General features: G+C 41.2%; 1 protein-coding gene across 1 annotated transcript; it reads right to left on the bottom strand.

Annotated features, from left to right (window-relative positions):
* Positions 1-5,111: 5,111 nt before the first annotated feature.
* On the bottom strand, positions 5,112-24,726 carry LOC123804144 (zinc finger protein 705A-like). The gene is made up of 5 exons (XM_045816122.2): positions 24,652-24,726; positions 15,909-16,035; positions 15,096-15,191; positions 14,748-14,815; positions 5,112-5,139 (listed from the first exon to the last, which is right to left on the bottom strand). Exons 1-5 carry the CDS (start codon positions 24,661-24,663, stop codon positions 5,119-5,121), a joined length of 324 nt encoding a protein of 107 aa, XP_045672078.2. The 5' UTR covers positions 24,664-24,726; the 3' UTR covers positions 5,112-5,118.
* Positions 24,727-25,506: the final 780 nt, after the last annotated feature.

Genomic DNA, 25,506 nt, shown 5'->3' with positions numbered 1-25,506 from the left:
ATTAGTGTCATCACAGCGCACACCCGGCTAGATCTGGTTTATGTCCGGAGACTCTGTCATGCTGTCTCCAACCTTGTGCCACGACGGAGTTCTGTGAAGCATTCTGAAAACTTGTTTCCACTTTTTCAAAAATTTTTGTTGAAATTGAAACACTTGATCTATTTTCACAACCTGAATCCACTGCAACTGGCAACCAGATTAAGAAGCAGACGTGACCAGCACCTGCCACTCAACCTCTGTGCACCCCGTCGGTGTATCACCCCAAAGGTGGCCCTTGCCACCACTTCTGACAGCATGGATTCACGGCGTCCTTTACATTTGGAATTTACAGATCATGTGCCCTTGTGCTGGCTTCACATTACGTCCGCTAATTTGTTCTAATCGGTGGTGGATCTGTAGATCATGAATTCACACTGCTGCTGCGTACTCCATTTGGTGACTCTTCGACATCGGCATACCCACCCTTTGTTAGCAGGCATGATGTGAATGTTGTAGCGAGCGTTCTTGTACATGTCTTCTGGAGACCATGCGGAAGAATAATTGTTGGAACTGAACCAGGAATAGATACACTAAGTCATAGGACACGCTTGTGTTGATCTTTAAACTTCCAAACCACTTGCCCACACTTGCCCATGGCAGGTCCCACGGCAGGCACTCTGTTTCTGATGAGAGCCAACGCTTAACGCCAAACATTGTGTTACCAAATTTAATTACGCTAATTTAACTATTTAACTATGTTGCTGGAGTTAACAGGAGACACAGCACCTCCCAGTTGTCTGGAGATGGACATGAACCATGACTTCTCTGCTAGGCTGTGAGTCAGAGCTGGAGTAGTGGAGTCTCTGAACTTGACCGTGGAAAGGGCATCTCACACTTTCTCAGGGTGCCCCACCCCTTTGTCCTTCACAAACAATAGGCATCCTCCATCCGTTTGTCCATTAGTTTGTAGATCAGTCTTTTCTCTTTTTTAAAAAAAACAACTGTGGTAAAATATGTGTAACAGAACTTACCATTTTAATCATTTTTAAGTGTCTAATTCAGTGGCATTAAGTACAGTCACATTGTTGGGCAATCATCACCACTATCCAATCCCAGAACTTTTTCATCATCCCAAACTCCCCAATCCTCCCTTCCTTCAGCCTCTGATAACCTCTGTTCTACTCTGTTTATGAATTTGACTACAGGTCCCTCAGGTAATCATATGGTATTTGTCCTTTTGTGGTTGGTTGATTTCACTTAGCAAAATGTTTTCAAGATTTACCCATGTTGTAACGTACGTCAGAATTTCATTTCTTTTTAGGGCTGCCAACTATTCCGCTGCATGGATATACCATATTTTGTTTATCCATTCATGTGTTGTTGATGGACATTTGGATTGTTTCTACTTTTTGACTGCAAAGAATGTTGCTATGAACATTGCTGTGTACGTATCTGACTCCCTGCTTTCAGTTATTTGGGGCGTACACTCCAAATTGGAATTTGTTGGCTCATTTGGTAATTCTACATTTAACCTTTCAAGGAACTGCCAAAGTGTTTTCCACCTGGGAAATTTTATACCATTTACATCCCCATGGATTCTGGTTTCCCCATATCTTCACCAACATTTATTATTTTTTAAAATAAAAACCATCCTAATGGGTGTCAAGTGGTATCTCACGGTCGTTTTCATTTGCACATCCCTCATGACTACTGATGTTGAGCATTTTTTTCACGTAATTGGTTGTTTGTAGATCTTCTTTGGAGAAATGTCTTTTCAAGTCCTTTGCCCAATTTTTAATTGAGTCATTTGTTTCCATCTGCTACTTTTTAAATTTGAGAAATACACCGCAGTGACTTTTATACAGGATTTAAAAAACTACACCTCTAATGGCGTCCCTTCCCTGTGTCTGGACCTCACACTGCCTCTGGGGTGAAGCCCACACTACCCAAGCGGGGGCTCAGGGGTCCAGGGGGGCGGTCCCTCTGCAGCCCCCTACCTGGCCACTCGGCCTCACATTCGTACTGCAGTCCCCTCTCCTCAGACACCATGCCTGTGACCGTGCTTTGCCTTTTGCAGAGATCTCCTTCCCTTCTTCTCTTCCTTCTCATTGCTCATCTTCAACTAAATTCTAATCATGCTTTAAGATCCTGCTCAGGACCATTTCTTCAAACCATCCTTTCGAACCCTTCAAACCGAGCTCCGGTCATACTCCTGCCTTTCCCACATGCAGCGCATGTCTCTGCCCTCCACCGCCTGATGACAGACACCGGAGTCTGTCTGCCGCACAGGGCGCGCTCACTCATTGCGAGCAAGTGTGGGCCTTTGTCACCCGCATGCAGCAATACCTCGCACCAAAAAGGAGCTCAGTATTTGCCTAACAGAACTGAACTCTTGATTTACACGAACTGCTACCAGAAAGGCTATTTTGTCCATAAGAAATGCATGGCACTACATGTTTCCCTGTGCCCCCGCCTGCGCTGGGAATGATAATATTTGTTGCCAGGCCTGGGGGTAGGGGTCAGGGCAGGGGCAGCAGGGCCAAGGGTAGTGGTGGTCAAAGTGTGACTTGGGAATCAGGGGTGGCACACAGGGCAGAGGAGGGTGCTTTGCCGTCGGTGGGGCTCCGAACAGCGGCAGCTCCAGTACCGTACATGGGGCGGCATGTCGCATCCCAGGCCTGGGGAACGGCGCGTAGCAGCAGCTAGAGCCCCTGGGGGCAGGTCTCACTGCAGCAATAACGGTCAGCTGGGGTCAGCTGTGATGCAGAGCATGGGGGAGCTCAGTAGCAAAGGCTGCCATGTCCCCAGTGGTAAGGCTTGTTTTCCTTCCCTTTCCCATGTGGGGTGGAACTCCTGTGGTGGACGCCTTCTGCAGCTGAGCTGCTCAGGACTGGGGAAGGGGCTGCACTGCTAGAAGGTTTCCTGAACTTTTCATGTAGCCATCCTTGGGTTCTGAGCTCTGCAAGGTTTTTGCTGCTTCTTTGTCATAGCCCACGGCTTTCTCAGAGCTATTTTTGCCAGTTTGTAGTTATTTATTTTTGTGAGAGAAATGGGCACTGGGACGTCCTAGCCTTCCATCTTGTAGATGTCACCCCTCAGTTTTTTCTTTCTAGAGTTATTTTTTGTCATATTCAGAGAAGGGCATGGTCATACCAAAAGTTAAATCTAGTCATTTCACCTCCAGAAGAGAAACATAGAAGAATTTCAAAGGAAAACATTTTCCCAATCTTGCCATATATCATATTAAAAGTTTTAGAGGCAGTTGCTTATGTAACAGCAGTAAAACGCTCTCTCCCCCAGGGCCTATCACCATGAACTTGTATGAGGGACCTGGTTTCTAGGTTTCTGCATGTTACTGGGGAACTGTCCACAGGAAATGGAAACCACCCTTACAGTTGTCGCTGCTTTAAACATCTCCGTAAAATGTGGTTAGTTTACCAAAAAAAGGTCCAAACAGACTGACTAGTTTCAGGGTTGTGGCCACCTTTGGAGCCCTGAGAGGTGCTTGTGTCCTCTCCCCAGCAGCCCACCCCATCTTCCCTAAGCACCGTAGCTAAGACTCTGGGAGGACAGGCAGCGGGGCTCCCTCGAAGAGACTAGCTGATCTGTGAACTCAACAATGACAGGTTAAGAAAACTTATCTCACAGACTGTCTGCATTCTTGTACTTTCATTACTGTGCATCTGTGACCATCCCTGTCACTAGCTCTCTGTCCTCAGATGGTACATAGGAACCAACTTTTTTTTACTGTCCCATTACGTTACACTACAGTTACACATGGACTAAAAACCTCCCCAGTAAGAAAACAGGTCCTCAAATCCTTTGAGGATTTCCTCTGCAAGACATGCGTAAGCCTTGGAGATTCTTAAACATATAAGATGTTGAATGACATGTAGAACCGTCTCCAAAGCTGGTTCTGGTGTTTCTGTTCGAGTACATGAGTTTCCTTTACCCCCTGCTCAGTGGCCCTCCTTATCACTGCACTCAGCCCAGTACTAGTTTGAGTATGTCAGCCTGAACTATGGCAAGGAACACAATCACCTAGTTACTAGTCTTTTCTACGGAGGAAAGCAATGTCTGGGTGATTAATATCAACACTACACTTAAAAAGCAAAGGCATCCCTTACTCAGTTTATTAGTTCCTGAAGATAAACTGCACAGCTGTTCTTTGGGAAAAACTGTAGCCCAGAGAAAGGTCACCATCTGGTTATTCATGACTACATATGTATGGAAGAGTCCTGAAAAGCATCTCTGAATTAAGCAAGAACTGTAGTTAATCCGTACCAATTTGCATTGTGTTTAGTGACGAGAATATTCTTAGGGATTTTCACATTTTAAAAATTGTTTTAATTAAAATGCTAGAAATCAAATATAACTGAGGTGAAACAAAGTTACATTTCTTCCTGCAGCAGTGGGAAGTGGGAACCCTCAGATTTCAAAACAGTAGGAACCCTCAGATTTCAAAACAGCAGGATTCAATGATAGGGTGACCACAATCATGTCTGAAATTCAAAAGAAAAACCAATGAGAAGATTTTGTAGAATTAAACTATGATAAAACACTTAGTATTAAAATAGAAGGGTGAATTTGAACAATAAATGCAAACATTAATGATACAGTCATTACTGAAAACATAATGAAATATTCTAATGGTAAACATGTATCAATTTCAATAATACTATATAATCTGTGCTTATACTATTACTACTGAATTATTCAATAATTACTAAAAATAACTGTACTCTATTAATATAAAATTATGAAGTACTATTAATATATTCTACATTACTAATTTATATTATTTGATATAACACATAATGCCAATAAAACTTTAACAGAATGTTTTCTAAGTTTCTCAGAAATATTTATATAGAAGCTATGTGAGGTATTGTTTGGCCAACAAAGAAAGTGATGTTTTCTAAAGTGCTGGCGTTTTCTGGTTCACTTTTTTTAAAGTATTTGTTTTGAGCAGTTTTAGGTTTACAACAAAACTGATGGGGAGGTACAGAGATTTCCCATCTACTGCCTGCCTGTACACACGCACACCCTCCCCCAGCACCAGCATCCCCTCACCAGAGGCGTAGGTGTGCCTACACTGACACGTCATCATCACCCAAAGCCCACAGCTTACCTCAGGGTTCACTCTTGCTGTTGTACGTTCTGTGGGTTTGGACAAATATTTAATGACATAAATCCATCATTACAACATCATTCAGAATAGTTTAACTGCCCTAAAAATCCTCTGTGCTGATTAACTTTTTAAAAACTGTGTATTTCCAAAAGAACGGAATATCTGGAAGTTATAATGTCCTTTCATTTTCCACATAATAAAATCATTATTATTCACTTTATATTTATGAAGAATTCCTAATATTGGCTAATGTTCTCACTTGAAATGTTAAGTGGTTCACACTATGGCATACTGTAAATATATCATTTTCTGGTAAAGAGTACTTTATTTGAATATTCAAGTTACTATCTACTAGACTATTTTAGTCAACAATTGGCCTATGCAGTAAAAATATGTGTTGTGTTTATACTACTGATTTCAAATTTCATAATAATTGCAATTATTCAATTTTAATTGTTTTGGAAAAGTTGCCCTAAACATTCACAGTTCTGTAGTGAAATGTGGCCAGATAACAGATCCTAAGATAGAGTTTAAAATAGAATTATTTTATTCTTTATGACTGGAACATAAAAATCCACATATTATCATGCAAATCAACAACAGACATCACACATAAATTAAGAGACACATTTATATTTTTCTACTATTCTAGTTCTCTAAAAAACAAGATTTAACAGATTTCTAATATCAACCTTGAATATATATCTAAAATACAATAATTCTTACTTAATAGTGACAACAACAAAATACCACCACGTTCCTCTATTATGCTACAGGGATCATTTAGAAGAATTTAGTAATTAGTCATATCTTCCCTTGTTGTTCTCCTGAACCAAAAAGCTAGAGAAGTTTAGGGAACAGAAAGGAGGTTTGACTACTTGAAGGAGAAAATTACCTTTGATCCCCCCAAAGCAGGAGAAAAAGTAGCTTCATGAACATAAATGCAGACCCTTGAGACAACTTTTCTCTAGGAGATTCAACCCACCAAGCTCAGAGAAGAGCAAGTCCACTTAACACCCCAAGTATGTGTCATGAACATGCCCCCCAACACACTCGTTCATGGGCCCTCCCCAGTGGGGGCCAAGGTGCAGTGTCATTTAATTCTGCCACATTGTGTAGTTTACACATCAATTTTCAGAATAAAAGCCAAGGTTTTTAGTTTTTATTTCAACTACTTTTCACTGCCATGAATGTTCCATACAAAATGATTTTCATGGAAGAAATCTTTACTTTTTATCAATTCACTTACTATTTGGCATATTCTCAAATGTGACATAGGACAGCCACTGTGACACGAGTGTGCATCACTGCTCAGTCTTTCTACCTCTCACCCTCCCCAAGTTGGCATCTGTCAGTGAGGGAGTCTCAACACTTAGCAGCCTTAAATCCTACAGGGCTGGCATTAAGCAGTTTCTGGGGTGGATCTGGGTACAAAGAGAGTGGGTAGAGGACAGCTGGAGGGCACGGAGCAAGCTGACACCTGTTCTTGATGCAAGGGAAGGTAAGGGACCAACTTCAGGAGACAATAGGGAAGGACCATCTACTGGCTGCCTGGACACCAGCTTGTCCCTTTGTTTAATTAAGGTCACTGTAACCCCAAGCCCAGCTCCCTTCCTCCTACAGTCAGGCTCACATGGCTCCATTATTTTCTGTCAGGTTTTTATTCCACTTGTTTTTATAGACCTGGAGTCCAGAACAAATACCCTGAATGCTCCAGCTCATCTCTGCCCCTACTTCTCTTTAAATTGTATGAGGAAGATAAAAGCAAACCATGTCATCCATAAACTGGTTTGGTATCATCTGCTAGGTCTTGATGTGCTCCTGGTGAATGTAACAAATTGCACAGGACATCGACATCATTTAAGGCCATTATAGGACCATGATGGATCAGAAGAAAGACAAATCCACCCAGTTACCATGTCTGGACACAGACAAGATATGAACACCATCCAAGCCACAAAATACCAATCACACCCTTCTCCCAGCCGATATAAGACTGCTATTTCTTTACAAATTACAGCTGTAGTCTTATTCTATTCATACCTCCACACAGAGAGATTTCATAATTATCCCTGCTTTCTGACAGCAAATAATCTAGATCAAATCACTGCTTCTTTTAACTCACTTCCAAAATCAACTAACACACGTGAAAACGAGGTCCTTCTAACACCTTCTTAATGAAATATTCCAAAGTTCCATTTTGAAACTTGTCTCTAGATGAAAAGAGTAATGAATCCAATTTTTATTCAATTGCAGGCATGTTCCTGATGGTCTTTAGCGGGCGATCACTAATAGTATGAACATGTGCGTGTATATAAAGGCATAGATATTTTTACAAACCTGAACCCGTGTTCTCAGTGTTTAAACACAATTTCACAACCCAAGATCAATACGCTGAGCTGGAAGTCCATAGACTGCCAGCTGCTGCGGACCCACAACACACTGCCGGCTGTGGACATGAGTGTGAGCAGCAGCGCAAACACATGGAACAGGGAAGAGGATCTGCCATCACTAGCGGGAGCCCTGGAGTGACAGGAGCAAAGAAAGGTGTTTGTGGTTATGTCTGGCCCTCAGATCCCCAGCCACGGAGGTACGACTGAGTAACGCGGATGCAAAGGCTCCACAGTGTCGCAGAGAGGAAACTGGACTCTCCTGGGGCTGTGGCCCCTGCTCACAGGTCTTCACTCCCCATCCTCAGTCCTCTGTTACATTTTCTGCCCAAACTCAAATCAGGGGCAATTCCAACTGCACCCACAGAGTCTTGGATGGGCTTCTTATAGAACCAAGCAAGGGAACCTCAATGCAGATGCCCGTGGTTGAGGTGACAGATGGATCAGTGAGTCACATTTCTATCGAGCTGAGACTCTGCTTGCATCCATATTATATTTCTGCAGAATTAGATGGGCCCCTTCCACAAGTAAGCAGCCAAAAGGTGTGTTGTGACTGCTTCTACAATTGGTAGCAAATCATATAAAAGATACCAATGTTTTAAACTTCTTCCACCGAAATTCCACACATCATGGTATTATGACATTCCTCTCTGATGCTGTGTTCCCCCTTGGCCAACAACTAAAGGAAAAACACCAATGAAAGGAGTTCAGGGTTGCCTCCTATTTTACTCATTTCTCTCATTTGTGAGGAGGACCATCTAGAGGAAAGTCAGAAATAATGATTTCAAGAATGAGAGAAGTGACTCTTTAGATAAAGACCCCCTGAAACAAACTCCTAAAATTAAGAGGGCAAGGCTGGATGCAGAGGGGCCAACACTGCTGCCTTTAGGTTCCTGGGCCCCAAATCCATGGGCAAGCTGAGGGCTCCCCTGCTTTTGTCTGCCGCCATGGGGACATTCTGTATCCTGTGGAGCTCTCCCAACTCCGAGTTCATTTCTCCTTCCATCATAGGGCACATGTCACCCCAGGATTCTGGTTCTTTAGCTGGTGTAATCTTTTCCAATTGAGATACAGTTCACATTCTATAAAATTCACCCTTTAAACTGTGACTTTTATTTATTTATTTATTTTTAGTATATTCACAAGGCTCTGTTAGCATCATCACTAACTACAGAACATTTTTATCATCCCCCAAGAAACCCTGCGCCCATTAGCAGTCATTCGCTATTCCTCCCTCCTCCCAGTCCCCGGCAACCACTCCGTCTCTGTGGACCTATCTGGACATTTCATATGAACTGAAGGACATGATATGTATCTTTTGTGTCTGGCCTTTTTCACTTAATATAATGCTTTCAAGGTTCATCAGTACAGGAGCACATACTCAGCATTCCATCCCCTTTTTTCTTTAATTTTTTTTATTTGAGAGTGAGAAAGCACAAGCAAGGGAAGCTGGAGGGAGAGGGTGAGGGAGAAGCAGGCTCCCAGGGAGCCGAACCCAGAGCTAGATCCCAGGACCCTGGGATCATGACCTGAGCTAAAGACAGTCGCTTAACCAACTGAGCCACCCGGGGCCCCTCAGCATTTCATTCTTGTTTTAAAGGCTAACATTCCATTGTATGATTATGGCACATTTTGCTGATTCATTCATCAGTTTATGGACATTTAGGTTGTTTCCACTTTGGGCTCTATGAAACTGCTAAGAACACTCACATACACATTTTTATGTGAACGAATGTTCTCAATTATGGATATGTCAGTAGAAATTGAATTGCTGAGTATATGGTAACTATCTTTTTGAGGGACTGCCAGGCTGCTTTCCAAATCAGCTGCACCATTTTATATTCCTACCTGGGGTGCATGAGAGTTCCAGTTTTTCCATGTCCTCTCACTCGCTCTGAGCATTTTTTTGTATTCTTACTGGTCACATTTAGATTGGAAAAAGATCTATTCAAGTTTTTTGCCTGTTTTTAAATTTGGATTATTTTGACAATTTTTGAGTTGTAAGAATACTTTACGCATTCTGTATACTATGCTCTCTTCAGATCTTTGATTTGCAATTATTTTCTCCTATTGTGTGGCAAGTCTTTCAACTTTGTCAGTGTTCTTTGAAGCACAAACATTTTCACTTTGATGAACCCAATTTATCAATTTTTTTTCTTTGGTTGCACATGCTTTTGGTATTGCCTAATCCAAGAACACAAATATATATATGCAAATTTTTTTTTAATAATCTCTACACCCAACGTGGAGTTTGAACTAATGACCCTGAGATCAAGTCACATACTCTTCCGACTGAGCCAGCCAGGCACCCCCAAGAACACAAATATTTATGTCTTTGTTTTCTTCTAAGAGTTTTGTGATGTTAGCTCTTATATTTAGCTATTTTACCCATTTGAGGGTTTTTTTTTTGTATGTTAGATAGGGGTACGATTTCTTTTCTTTATATGTGGATGCCCAGGTGCTCCAGTACTATTTGTTAAAATAACTATTATAAGTCCCACTGAATATTCTTGGCACTTTCGTCATAAATAAATTGACTATAAATATGAGGATTTATTTCTGAACTCTCAAATCTAGTCCACTTATCTAGAAGTCTATTCTTATTCCACTACTACAGTCGTGATTCATGTGCTTGTGGTAAGATCTGAAAGTGAGACATGTGAGCACTCAATTTAATTTTTCCTTTCAAGGTTGTTCTGTTTATTCTGGGTCCTTGCACTCCCATATACATTTTATGGTCAACTGGATTTGTGATACAGATTACACTGAATCTGTAGGTCAATGTGGGAATACTGCCATCTAATATTGTCTTCCAATCCATAATCACTTTCATTCCATAAGTACTCTTTTGTGGTATATTTCATTTCTTTCAAAATATTTTGCTGTTTTCAGAGAACAGATCTACCTATGTTAAATATATTTTCAGTATTTTATTCTTTTTGGTGCTATTAATTTTCTACTCTCTAGATCCTAGTCTGGATCATACATTGCTTTAAGCTCTCTTATCTTGATACTTTCCTGTGTTCTAGAACATGTTTCAGTTTTGTCTTCCATGAAATTGTCATTTTTGTAGACTTTGAACCAGTTGTTTACCACAATTCTCCAAAATGGTATTTCCTTCTGTTTTCTCATTGTGACATGTAGTTCATGTATTATCATCATTCTTTGTCTTTCATTTTTCAGGAACACCACACAGTGATGTTTGGTCTTTCTCAGTGATTTACACAAGGAGCTGAAGGTATCAATGCTTTTCATTATGATGTTAATTTTTTCATGGGTGGTAAAAACTTCAATTACATACTTAAAGTGTTTACCTAATGTTAACCTTTCACTCTGGTGGTTTCAAGTGGTGATGTTTTTCCTACCATTCTCTCTGCTTTTAGTTGGTTTCTACTATAAAGAGCATTTCATTTCCCTCCACATATAGACGCATGTACATGTATGAATATGTTAATCTTTCAATGTGCTAAAAATCCATTATTTTCGTTCTTTATTTTGATGATATGGTTGTCCCAAATGTGGCCATTGGGCCCCTTTGATCTGCCCATTTCCTTTTCACCTGTCTACCTCTCCTTTTGTGAGTACTTCCTTACTTTCCCACAAAAGATACCTTAGATACTTTCCCTCCTCAATACCAATCTTCTGTTTGCCTGCCTCAATCAACCCTTCCTCGAAGGAAGCCTAGTTCCCATTATTGAGAATGAAATTTAGAAACCAGTATTTGAGTGATATTTGTCATTGCAACTGAGGTGCCCTGCTTCTAGGCCCTTTCAGAGGGCAGGATCAGGAAGCACAAGAACACACATCATTAATTCATGTTATTTAAGTCTATTTCCAATTCAACACCCTGAGATTTATCTTCTTCTTCCTCAAGTATTTGTATCTCCATTTTCCATTACGAGGTAAAACTTTGGCTGAACAACCTAAAATATATTTAATCACGTACTCAGTCATACACAAAAAAACTTCAAAAATTGCTACACTCACACCACTGCCAAAAAAAAAAAAAAATCAAGTAGGCATAAGGATAATTTGCAAGTATTTTTGTATTTCACTTAAGTGTATATAGTAAAAACACTGTGTTAAAAAATGACTTGACTTTATTTTGTGATTATGGTATTTGATATAAAGTTAGGCTCATTTGTTTTTCAATTTTTTCCCACTCATCCTGTTGACTTTAATTTCGTTGTTGAGTACACCAAGTGTTCCCAAACCAAAACCATCCAAAAGGTATTATCAGAAAGCGTCCTTCTCCTACCATTTCCTCAAGACTCCTCTCCACCCCCTGAGGTTACATTTATTGCTTATCCTTCCTTCGCTTTTTCAAGGCCAGCAGCAGACTGTCTCTGGCTTCACAGCTCTCTGACATCCTCTGTTTCTGACCTGCAGATCCTCTTCAAAATGGCTCACTTGATTAGGTTATGCTTATTCTGGAAAAACACCCCTATGATTATCTTACAATTAACCAATTAGAGACCTTAATGACATCTGCAAAACCCCTTCCCCGTTGCCATATAATGAAGAGAATGATATTCCATCACACCCAAAGGTCCAGAACAGAAGCAAAGGAAGGAAATTATACAGGGGTGAACCCCAAGGGACATAATCTTGGGGTCAAACTTAGAATATTGCCTAGCAAAATTGCCCAGAGAGTCTGAGGTTCTAATTTATATGGAATAACTGCTTAGAGTTTAAAGAAAGCACTAGGAGAGAAGAAAAAGACTTAGATTCCACCTACACCCTCCACCACTGTCCCAACCCCTCACCTCAATCTGGACTCCTATGTCCCCTCAGTGTACCCCGTATCCCCTCGTCCTGTTCTTTAACCTACATTAACCCTCCCTACCTGGACCCTCTTCCTGAGGCCTGTGCTCACCCTGGATCACCAGTACAGTACCTGTCCCAAAGTCCTGTTCTTCCTCTGCTCAGGTCACTTCCGGTGGTGTGGCCTCTCTATGATCTGGAGTCCACTTCCACATGCCCCCTTTTGCACCCTCATTAAGTAACTTGGCTCCTATTCCTTTCCCTCCTTTTCTGTTTTTGTCAATCCCTAAGGTCACCAAATGCTCCCTTCAATCTATCCCTGCTCCAACATCACCTAGTGCCTCAGATGCCAGCCATGTACTTGCCTCCTCCCCCACTTGCACTCACTTCTCCCTCTGCCCCATTTTTTTCCTACTCCAATGGGGCCCTAGTCTCCTGGCTTCCCATCCCCCCTCTTTTCCTCCCACCTGTTCAGATAGGAATGATTGAGGCTGCGCAACTCGGAAAATGTGGACAGGTTGGACATTTTAGAAAGAGGAGTATTATTTTAACACTGGACTTTATTTACAAACCAAATGTTTATTCTTCCATGTTTGTATTAATTTATACCACAGATGTATATGCTTAAACACTTATATAATATTTAAATCAGATTATTTTGTATTATGACCTTCCAGTTTATTTAGATTACTTTGTGATTTAGATTACTTTAACCTCTGTAATTATGGTTAAAGCTGCATAAAAATATAAACTGAACAACATTATGAGCCTTTTGAGAAACAACCTTTACTGATTTCAAGTACTAATCTATTGAAATAATTTAATCTAATGTTTTAGCAATTGTTACAAATTCTTCACTAAACATTCCTGGATCACAGCACAAATCGACAAATCTCTATTTTCATCTTACATTATTTATAATAGATCATTTGGCAAAGTCCTGAACACTCTCAAGTGTGGATTTCAGGACTTTTGACAGAGGTTGTAGTCTCTGCTGTAGAGTTTGTTCACAGTGCTTGAAGGGTAAATTATAAATGACGGCATGCTATGAAGGCGCAGGACTGTACACATACAATTTCTCCCTACGTGAGCTCTCTGGCATCTATTAGAGCAGAATCTGAAAACCGTTCTTCCTTACATTTATAATATGGGTTCTTTCATGTGAACTAAGGTTGGAGACTGATGAAGGCTTTTTCATTCTATGTGATTATTTTAACTAAAGGGTAGGACATTTACCTAGCATTTCGGACACATTCATTTCATATACAGGGCTCCTCTCTGGTATAAAATTGCTCATGCTGTTCAAAGCTGGAGTTTTGACTAAAAAATTCCTATGGTTTTTCTTCAGTATGACTTCTTTTATATTGATTAAAGGTGGAAGGATGATAAAAACCTTTTCCACATTTATCTCAGATGTAGGATTTCTCTCCCTTGTGACTTTTTTGTGTGAATGTTAGTTAGCATTTTGGCTAAAGTGTTTTCCACATTCATTACATTTACAGGGTTTCTCTCTGGTATGTGTTCTTTGGTGTATACACAAGCTGAGCGCTCCGATGGAATCCCTTCCTATATTCACTACATTTATAGGGTTTCTCTCCTGTGTGAGTTCTTTGGTGTGAATGTACGTTAGTGCTTTGCCTGAAGTGTTTCCCATATTCATTACATTTAATAAGGTTTCTCTCCAATGTGAGTTCTCTGGTGTATATAAAGCTGAGTGCTCTGATGGAACCCTTTCCCACATTCCTTACGTTTGTAAGGTTTCTCTCCTGTGAGAATTCTTTGATGTGAGTAAAAAATAGCCTTCTGGATGAAGTATTTCCCACATTCACTACATTTGTAGAGCTTTTCCTCCAGTATGTGTCCCTTTGTGTATAGAAAGCTGAGTGCTCTGGCAGAATTCCTTCCCACGTTCCTTACATTTATAGGGTTCCCTCCCACGTGAGTTAGCATATGTTGAGTCACTGTGGATCTGTAAGTGAAAACCTCCCCATTTTCATTATATTCATAGGCATCCTTTCCATTGTGAGATCTCTGCTGTTTGAAGGAGATGAGAGGCTGTTAAAGAATTTCCCATATACATCAATTCATTTCTCTACACGATACCTACTTTGACCATGCGGTGAACATCTCCTGTTAATATCTTCCCTGTTATTTACACATGCCATGCATGTTATTTTCTACAACACAAAGAGATTTCCTTTCTCATAACATGTCAACTGCAGAACTCTCAGATTTACTTGAAAGATTTCATTAGTTTCAAAGACTAGATGCATGAGCCATGTTTATGTGGCTGTCCTTTTATAAGAACACAGGTGATGGCTTTAAGCAACATCTTGATTTTCTCCCTAAATTCAAACCACCCAAAGCTTTCTGCTGGGGCAACATTTATGCCCAACTGAAATCACAGTCCTGTGCTGTGCTCTAAAATCTGTTGACTCCCATGTCTTTACTGTTGAGGAAGGGTTCACCCCCGTGAAACTTACCATTGATATGCAATTAGATGGGTCCTTTCTGCAGATGTCTTCTTGTCTCTTAAGGCCACTTTTCCTGTCTAAAATAATGTAAACAAAATGAACTGCTAGTATACACGAGAGGATGAAAACTGTTGAAAACAGGGAAGGACTGTGTACTTTTCAAATACTGACCCTTACACAGGGGGAAAATGTGAAAAGAAGGAATGTTATCAGTGAGTTGAAATGTATTTCAGAAAAGTGAGAATTATGAAGTGTTTTCAGGATTGAAATGAGATGTCCGCTGTTGACATTCCCCTGGTCCTGCCCTCCCCATAAAAGGATCTTCCTGGTGCTGTGCACACACAACCTGGAGCTCACCTGGATTCAGGCCTTGGAGAAATCCTCCTCCCTCCCTCCACAGCTCCACTCCTTGTTCCAACTGGGAAATCACATCTGATTTGCAGAGATGATAGCCTGTTTGTGGGGAGTAAAAGGTATATCAATTTTAGATTCTGTGCAGAGAAACATGAATGATCTTTAATTTCAGGGCAGAATACCAAGGAAGAACAAGGTGAATAGTGAAGGAGAGCCCAGGGAAGAGCACCTTGAACATTGAAAATAATTAAGTCCTTCACCAGAGCAGAAAGAACATCCTGACACTGTGCCAACACAGGTAGATTTTCTTGTTGTTGACATGCAGTACCAAGGTCAAAGATAGAATGAACAACCTTTAGTGTTTTCAACAAAGCAGAAATTATATGTTCCCACAGTAGGCTGAAATTAATTTTTTAAAAAATTAAGTACACAGAAACTGCACCAGAACATTTGATTTCTCTTTGGAAATAGATAACAGGTATAATTTTCACAAATGGATCTTTAATTACCAGTTGAGTATAGAGAGCAGAATAGTTATTTAGTAATATTTAGTGTTTTCATTCATTTAAAATATTGAATTCCCAGCACAGTCCTGGGTGTGGGAGAGGTCCAGAAGCAAGAAAGACATGAAAGAGGTGTCAGGAAAACTATATATTCTTTTGGGGTGACAAAATATGTGTAAGTAAGTAAATAAACACATTGCATTCAAGTAGTTTTAAGAACCATGAAAGAATTTGATTGATGGGTGAGAGGGGAGGGAGGATATGTAAAAGCTGGATACTTGCTGAATAAATATATTTATGTTGACAGACTCACCCACAGAGACCAGATGACTGATGTTCTCCAGCATTACATCTCTGTACAGCTTTCTCTGGGATGTATCCAGCAGGGCCCATTCTTCCTGGGTGAAGTCTACAGCTATATCCTTGAAGGTCACGGATTCCTAAAACATCACAGACATTTTGATGCAGCCAGGGCCTTCTCCACTAAGAGTGGAGAAGGAGTATACTGGACACGACGATGCTGAGGATGGGTTGCTGTACACACAGAAAGCTCAAACCCTGTCTGGGATCCCAGTCAAATGTCTCTATGCTGCCTTGTCATGTGTCTTTCACACAGACTCTCAGAAATATACACACTTTGTAAACATAACTTCTTTATAAATGATTATCTCATGAGGTGTGGTGGAAATACCCAGGACACAGCACTGCCCAACTTCCTGCAGGACCAAATGGGGCTCCTACACAACTTGGATAAGCAAGTGTGGCCTTGCTCATCTCTACACAACACACATGTTATGATAAGACTTATGGGCCCCAGGGGCCCTAAGACCGCTGTACATAAGGAATGTCCTGGCCTGCCCCTCCATTTCAATCTTCTTGGGCACCTCCAAGCATTGCTTATCACTACCCCTCTTGTAACATCAACCTCTCAATTGAACCTAATCTTTCCAGTGCTGCAAAATTTGCTACAGGACCCTAGGTTTTATTCCATTATAATCCTTCTCAATGCACAGCCCACATTGGGAAAGTAATACTCACCAGACATTTCTTTGTTTTCAGATTTGAACAAAGTTTAATTACAAAGAGGGAAATTGAGTTGTTGGGAATAAGAGTGATAAGAATTTTTCTTTAAGTTATTAAGATGCTCAAGCATATTCTATAAAAACTTTAGTAAGTTTAAAATTGGGGAAAATAAATAAATGATTTCTTACTGCTCTCTTGCTCCTCACCCCCAGTCTCAATGCTGTAGAGCCCTCCTCTGCAGCATTTGAAACCCTGGATGGACTGAACTTACCTGAAGGAACCTCTGCCTCCCCATAGGACTGTAAGCTTCTGCTTGTCTCATTTCTTCTTTTATTCTGGTTTTTTTTTTAATTTTTAATTATGTTATATTAGTCACCATACATACATCATTAGCTTTTGATGTAGTGTTCCATGATTCACTGTTTGCGTATAACACCCAGTGCTCCATGCAATACGTGCCCTCCTTAATACCCATCACCAGGCTAGCCCATCCCCCTGCACCCCACCCCTCTGAAGCCCTCAGTTTGTTTCCCAGAGTCCACAGTCTCTCGCCGTTCATTCCCCCTTCTGTTTATCCCCCCTTCATTCTTCCCTTCCTTCTCCTACCAATCTCCCTGCTATCCCTTATGTTCCACAAATGAGTGAAATCATATGATAATTCTCTTTCTCTGCTTGACTTATTTCACTTAGCATAATCTCCTCCAGTCCCTCCGTGTTGCTGCAAATGTTGGGTAATCGTTCTTTCTGATGGCTGAGTAATATTCCATTGTATGTATGGACCACATCTTCTTATCCATTCATCTATTGAAGGGCATCTCAGCTCCTTCCACAGTTCAGATATTGTGGACAATGCTGCTATGAACTATGGGTTGCATATGGCCCTTCTCTTCACTACGTCTGTATCTTTGGGGTAAATACCCAGTATTGCAATGGCTGGGTCATAGGGTATCTCAATTTTTAACCTTTTAAGGGACCTCCACACTGTTTTCCAGAGTGGCTGCACCAACTTGCATTCCCACCAACAATGTAGGAGGGATCCCCTTTCTCCACATCCTCTCCAGCAATTGCTGTTTCCTGCCTTGTTAATTTTTGCCATTCTAACTGGCATAAGGTGGTATCTTAGTGTGGTTTTGATTTGAATTTCCCTGATGGCTAATGATTTTGAACATTTTTTCATGTGCCTGTTAGCCATTTGTATGTCTTCATTGGAAAAATGTCTGTCCATATCTTCTGCCCATTTTTTGATTTATTTGTTTCTCGTGTATTGAGTTTGACAAGTTCTTTACAGATCTTGGATACCAGCCTTTTATCTGTAGATTCATTCCCATTCTGTGGGTTGCCTCTTTGTTTTGATGACTGTTTCCTTTGCTGTGCAGAAACTTTTTATCTTGATGAAGTCCCAAAAGTTCATTTTTGCTTTTGTTTCCCTTGCCTTTGGAGACGTGTCATGAAAGAAGTTGCTGTGGCTGATGTCGAAGAGGTTGCAGCCTATGTTCTCCTCTATGATTTTGATGGATTCCTGCCTCACATCAAGGTCTTTCATCCATTTGGAGTTTATCTTTGTGTATAGTGTGAGTGAGTGGTCACATTTCATTCTTTTGTATACATTTCCTTGATGATTTGGGATCTTTTCTGGTTCCTTTTAGGCTTGTCTGTTCCAGCTCTTTGAAAAATATCATTGGTATTTTGAACAGGATGGCACTGAAAGTGTGTAGATTGCTCTGGGTAGCACAGACATTTTAACAATGTTTATTCTTCCGATCCATGAGTATGGTATGTTTTTCCAACTTTTTGTGTCTTCTTCAATACCTTTCATCAGTGTTCTATAGTTTCTAGAGTATAGATTTTACCTCTCTGGTTAAGATTATTCCAAGATATCTTATGGTTTTTGGTGCTATTGTAAATGGAATCGATTCCCTAATTTCTCTTTCTTCAGGCTCATTGTTCGTGTATAGAAACGCAACTGATTTCTGAGCACTGATTTTGTATCCTGCCACATTACTGAATTGTTGTATGAGTTCTAGTAATTTGGGGGTGGAGTCTTTTGGGTTTTCCATATAAAGTATCACGTCATCTGTGAAGGGAGAGTTTGACTTCTTCTTTGCCAATTTGAATACCTTTTATTCTTTTTTGTTGTCTGATTGCTATTGCTAGGACTTCTAATACTATGTTGAACAATAATGGCGACAATGGTCATCCTTGTCATTCCTGAACTTAAGGGAAAAGCTCTCAGCTTTTCCCCATTGAGAATGATATTCGCTGTAGGCTTTTCAGAGATGCCATTGCCATGCTTTCTTTGTGATCACAGCTTTGTAGTACAGCTCGAAATCCGGCAACATGATGCCCCCAGCTTTGTTTTTCCTTTTCAACAATTTCTTGGCGATTCGGGGCCTTTTCTGGTTCCACACAAATTTAAGAGCTGTTTCTTCCAGTTCCTTGAAAAAAGTCATTGGTATTTTGATCGGGATGGCATTGAAAGTGTAGATTGCTCTGGGTAAGCATAGATATTTTAACTATATTAATTCTTCTGATCCATGAGCATGGAATATTTTTCCATCTTTTTGTGTCTTCTCCAATGTCTTTCAAGAGTGATTTATAGTTTCTAGAATATAGATCCTTTACCTCTCTGGTTAAGTTAATTCCGAGATAACATATGATTTTCGGTGCTATTGGAAATGGAATGGATACCCTAATTTCTCTTTCTTCAGTCTCATTGTTCATGTATAGAAATGCAACTGATTTCTGCGCATTGATTTTGTATCCCGCCACATTACTGAATTGCTCTATAACTTCTAATAGTTTGGGGGTGGATTCTTTTGGGTTTTCCATATAGAGTATCATGTCATCTGCGAAGAGAGACAGTTTGACTTCTTCTTTGCTGATTTGGATACCTTTTATCCCTTTTTGTTGTCTGATTGCTGTTGCAAGGACTTCTAGTAGTATGTTGAATAATAGTGGCGAGAGTGGGCATCCTTGTCGTGTTCCTGATCTTAAGGGAAAGGCTTCCAGCTTTTCCCCATTGAGAATGATATTTGCTGTAGGCTTTTCATAGATGGTTTTTATGAAATTGAGGAATGTACCCTCTATCCCTACACTTTGAAGGGTTTTATTCAGGAAAGGATGCTGTATTTTGTCAAATGCTTTTTCTGCATCTATTGAGAGGGTCATATGGTTCTTGATTCTTTTCTTGTTCATATGATCTATCACACTGATCAATTTGCAAATGTTGAACCACCCTTGCATCCCAGGGATGAATCCCACTTGATCATGATGAATAATCCTTTTAATGTACTGTTGGATCCTATTAGCTAGGATCTTGTTGATAATTTTGGCATCCATCAGGGATATCAGTCTGTAATTCTTTTTGATGGGGTCTTTACCTGGTTTGGGGATCAAGGTAATACTGGCCTCATAGAATGACTTTGGTAGTTTTCCTTCTGTTTTTATTTTTTGAAACAGCTTCAGGAGAATAGATATTATTTCTTCTTTGAATGTTTGGTAGAATTCCCTGGGGAATCCGTCAGGCCCCGGACTCTTGTTTTTGGGAAGGTTTTTGATCACTGCTTCAATCTCTTCATAATTAATCAGTCTGTTTAAATAATCAATTTCTTCCTGTTTCAGTCTTGGTAGTTTATAGGTTTCCAGGAAGGCATCCATTTCTTCCAGGTTATTTAATTTATTGGCATAAAGCTGTTGATTAAAGTTTCTAATGATCCTTCCTATTTCATTGGTGTTGGTTGTGACCTCTCCCTTTTCATTCATAACTTTATTAATTTGGGTCCTTTCTCTATTCTTTTGAATAAGTCCTGCCAGTGGCTTATCGATCTTATTTATTATTTCAAAGAACCAGCTTCTAGTTCTGTTGATCTGCTCTACTGTGCTCCTCATTTCTAATTCATTGATCTCTGCTCTAATCTTGATCAACTGCTTTCTCGTGCATGGGTTAGGCCTGTTCTTCTGTTCCAGCTCCAGCTTCTTGAGGTGAGAATATAAAAACTGCATTTTAGATTTTTCTATTCTTTTGAGTGAGGCTTGGATGGCTATATATTTTCCCCTAAGGACTGCCTTTGCAGTGTCCCATGGGTTTTAGACTGTTGTGTTTTCATTCTCGTTGGTCTCCATAAATTGTTTAAATTGATTTTTGATTTCCTGGTTTATCGAATCATTCCTGAGCAGGATGGTTCTTAGCCTCCAAGTGCTTGAGTTTCTTCCAAATTTTTCCTTGTAGTTGAGTTCCAATTTCAAAGCGTTGTGGTCTAAGAATATGCAGGGAGCAATTTCAGTCTTTTGGTGTCAGTTGAGACCAGTTTTGTGACCCAGTATATGGTCTATTCTGGAGAAAGTTCCATGTGCATTCGAAAAGAATGAGTATTCTGTTGTTCTGGGGTGTAGTGTTCTATATATTTCTATGAGGTGCATCTGGTCTAGTATGTCATTCAAAGCTCTTGTTTCTTTGTTGATTTTCTGCTTAGGTGATCTGTCTATTGCTGTTAGTGGAGTGTTGAGGTCCCCTACTATTAACGTATTTTTATCTATATGTCTCTTTATTCTGGGTAAGAGTTGGCTTGTGTATCTTGCTGCTCCCCTGTTGGGGGCATATATATTTATAATTGTCATATCCACTTGTTGGAAAAATCCTTTAAGAATAATATAGTGCCCTTCTGTATCTCTAACTACAGTCTTTAGTTTAAAATCTAACCTGTCTGATATGAGAATTGCTATCCCAACTTTCTTTTGAGGTCCACTGGCATGAAAAATGGTTTTCCATCCCTTTACTTTCAGTCTGGATATATCTTTAGTTTCAAGATAAGCCTCTTGTAAACAGAAAATGGATGGGTCATGTCTTTTTATCCAATCTGCAACCCTGTGACATTTTATGGGAGCATTTATGCCATTCACATTGAGAGTGATTATTGAGAGATATGATTAATGATGGCATGTTGCCTGTGAAGTCTTTGTTTCTATAGATTGTAAATTTCTGTTCTGTATCACTCTTGGGGCCTTTTTACTTTTATAGAACCCCCCCCCTTAATATCTCCTGTAGGGCTGGTTTCGTGGTTACAAATTTGGTCAGTGTCTGGCAATCCTGGAAGATCCTTATCTCTCCATCAATTCTGAATGACAGCCTTGCTGGATAAAGGATCCTTGGCTGCATGTTTTTCTCGGAGAGAGCTTTAAAAATATCCTGCCAACCCTTCCTCTCATTACAGGTCTGTGTAGACAGGTCTGCCGTAATTCTGATATTTTTGCCTCTGTACGTAAGAAATTTCTTCCCCCTGTCCACTTTCAATACTGTACCCTTGGATCTAATATTTGCGATTTGCACTATGATGTGACATGGCATAGGTTTGTCGTGGTTGACCTTGGGAGGGGTCCTCTCTGCCTCCTGGACAGGAATGCTTGTTTCCTTTGCTAGATTAGGGAAGTTTTCAGCTGCAATTTGTTCAAATATCTCTTCTAGACCTCTCTCTTTCTCCACCCCCTCGGGAATGCCGATGATTCTGACATTGGAACGTTTCATTGAGTCAGTAACCTCCTGTAATCTACATTCTTGAGATTGGATTTTTTGGAGCCAAGTTTCTGTTTTAACTTTCTCTTCTACCATCCCATCCTCCAATTCACTGATATATTCTTCTGCCTCATTTACCCTGGCCATCAGAGCATCTAGTTTTGACTGCATTTGATTCATAGCATTTTTAATTTCTGCCACATTCGCTCTCATTTCTGCCCTTAGAGATTCTATATTCTCATTAATATTTTCATTAATATTCTTTTCAAGTCTACACATCATCTTGACCATTGTTACTCTGAACTCCATTTCTGATAATTTGGTTATATCCATATCCATCAGTTCTGTGGCAGAGGCCACAGACTCATTATCTTTTCTTTGCTGGGGGGGGAGGATTTCTCCTTCTCGTCATTCTGATGAGGAGAGGTTGCGGGGTTGCCCAGAGCCCAAATTATTGATCAGGGTCCAGGCAGAGTGCACTTGTTTTATAGGGACCTTAGGGATGTGGGCTTCTTGATTTTTCAGCCTGCCTTCCGGGGGAGGGGCCTCCCACACTGATACTCAGGCAACCTCTTTGGGTAGAGTCTCCCTGTCCCCTGCGAGGGGGGATGGGGATGGGCACAATGTGAGCCTGTATTTCCGGGCTTTTGTTCTCTGGCGGCTTTCCCTGGAGGTTTTCTGAGAGTCAGAGCAGCAGTGGCCGAATCCTAGCCTCTGTCTCAGAACAGAGAGATCGCAGTCTGCTCTCCACTGAGGTCTCTTGGCCTCTAACTCAGTCGGTGCTGCTAAACCCTGCAACGTCCCGGGTTGTGTGCCCTCACTACCCAGGGCCTACACGTCTCTGTCCTTTGTGTTTCTAACACCGCCAGCCACCCCTGGGTCCCGCGTGTGCTCCCAAGCTCTCTGTTTCAGTGTGGTTGGCGCGCACTCTGGAGCACTGGTTTTCAGTCTGGTTGCACACGTGCTTCCGAGCTCCCGGTATCAGTCCGGTTCCAGTGAGCGCTCCGGAGCTCCAGTTTTCAGTGTGGTCGCACACCCTCTCCCGAGCTCCCGGTTTCAGTCTAGTTCAATTGTGCGCTCCGGAGCTCCAGTTTTCAGTTTGGACACACACTCCCGAGCTCCCGGTTTTAGTCCGGTTCCAGTGAGCGCTCCGGAGATCCGGTTTTCAGTCTGGTCGCAGGCGCGTTCCCAGGCTCACGGTCTCAGTCTGCTTTCTCACGGGTGCGGACCGCGAGTCCGCCTGCTCCCCTGTGCAGGTGGCTACCACTTCCTGGCGCCCGAACGCGGCGGCTCCCTCCCCCTTCCTTTTATCTTCCGATATCTGTGCGCGGTTTCACGACTCCCCACTTCGTACCTCAATACTCAGCTCTGGAGATGTTCATTTGTAGAGATCCAGATGTATCTTCCTCCATCTCAGGCTGATTCCGTGGGTTTTCAGGATGGTCTGGTACCTATCCAGCTCGACTCAGGGGACCAGCTGAAAAAGGAGACCCCTACTCCTCTGCCATCTTTTCCCCCTCCCCACTCTGAAGGGGTTTAATCAGGAAAGGAGGCTGTATTTTGTCAAATGCTTTTTCTGCATCAATTGAGAGGATCATATGGTTCTTGTCTCTTCTCTTATTAATGTGATCTATCACACTGATCTATTTGCGAATGTTGAACCACCTTGCATCCCAGGGATGATTCCCACTTGGTCATGATGGATAATACTTTTTTTTTTCAAAGATTTTATTTATTTATTTGATAGGGAGACAGCCAGTGAGAGAGGGAACACAAGCAGGGGGAGTGGGAGAGGAAGAAGCAGGCTCATAGCGGAGGAGCCTGATGTGGGGCTCGATCCCAGAATGCTGGGATCACGCCCTGAGCCGAAGGCAGATGCTTAACGACTGAGCCACCCAGGCGCCCTGGATAATACTTTTAATGTACTGTTGGATCCTATTAGTTGGGATCTTGTTGAGAATTTTGGCATCCATATTCATCAGGGATATTTGTCTATAATTCTCCTTTTTGATGGGGTCTTTGCCTGATTTTGGGTTCAAGGTAATACTGGTCTCATAGACTGAGTTTGGTAGTTTTCCTTCTGTTTCTATTTTTTGAAACAGCTTCAGGAGAATAGGTATTATTTCTTCTTTGAATGTTTGGTAGAATTGTCCAGGGAATCCATCAGGCCCTGGATGCTTGTTCTCATTTCTATCACCTGTGTTCACCACAGGCCTAAGCCCAGGGCAGACAGTAACCTGGTTAACAAGTGAGTCACTTCTCAGCTGGGGCCATGGGATGGATGAGAAGAAATCATTTTTCTGTGAGGATATCCTTAAGGGGGTGGGGGATGGAACAGAATAATTCTGGGTATCAGATTATTTCTCAATCAAACCCTGACCTCCCACAAGCCTCCCTGAGTCCTAGTGAAGTTTGACTGACACTAATATTTCATGAGGGCACAAAGAAGATCCAGGCCATGAAGATAAATCTGCTTATCCTCTGGAAAAACAGGTATCCATGAGAAAGAGCAAATCCTACTCACCTGTGGTTGCATTGTCTAGAAGTCAGTTGACCCTTTCTTCCTGTGTATTCTCACCAAGAGACAGTCCAATAACTAAGCAGACGAAGCTGAGGAAAGAGAAAGAACCCATGAGACTCATCTTTTCCAATATTCCTAGATATGCCCATCTTGAATCTGCAAATCTTCATATGGCAGTGACACCCCCCCCCATAGTCCAACTCACATGTACCAGCAGAGTAAACAAGGACAAACAGGGAGGGGAGCTCCCCTCTCCAAGAATCAACAATAAGAAGACTTTGCCTAATATGCTCATAAAGAAGATATTAATATCTCATTAAAGAGATAGCAAAAGCATAGAGGTGTCTAGTTTAATTAGACTTGGTATTCAGAGGTCCTGCGTATTTACATCCCTGGCACCAAAATCTTAGGAGAACCTGATTCCTGTCACATGGAAATTCTTGTATCAATAACTCAGGACACCATTTTGGAATTTCATATTTTATCATTCTTGGGTAGGTCTGCTAGCACTGTTTTCCAACACCATCTCAGCTCATGAATGCCCCGTGCTCTCCCTCAAGCAACACCTGCCCTCAGTCACCTTGGCTCCTCTATATGTGGGATTCAGGCAGTGTTAGCGCCTTAACCCAAATGTATACCTCGTGGCCTTGGATATATGGCCAAGCAACTACGGAATCTCTTTAAAGTTGGGCTGGAACATTTCAAAGACCCGACCGTTGCTCAAGTGTTCAGTGACTTTCATCATGTAAGTCTAGTACATACAATCCCTTGCACAGGAAAGGAGGAGCACATATGTCATAATGCTACACATTAAGGATTGCTACACAATTCCCACAGAGCAGACAGGCTCATAAAATA

Source organism: Ursus americanus, chromosome 27, assembly GCF_024610735.1.
Source record: "Ursus americanus isolate L20-20 chromosome 27, mUrsAme1.1.p, whole genome shotgun sequence".
NCBI classification, from domain to species: domain Eukaryota; kingdom Metazoa; phylum Chordata; class Mammalia; order Carnivora; family Ursidae; genus Ursus; species Ursus americanus.
Note: the sequence above shows the minus strand (reverse complement) of the source record. Positions and strands in the feature narration are given on the sequence as shown.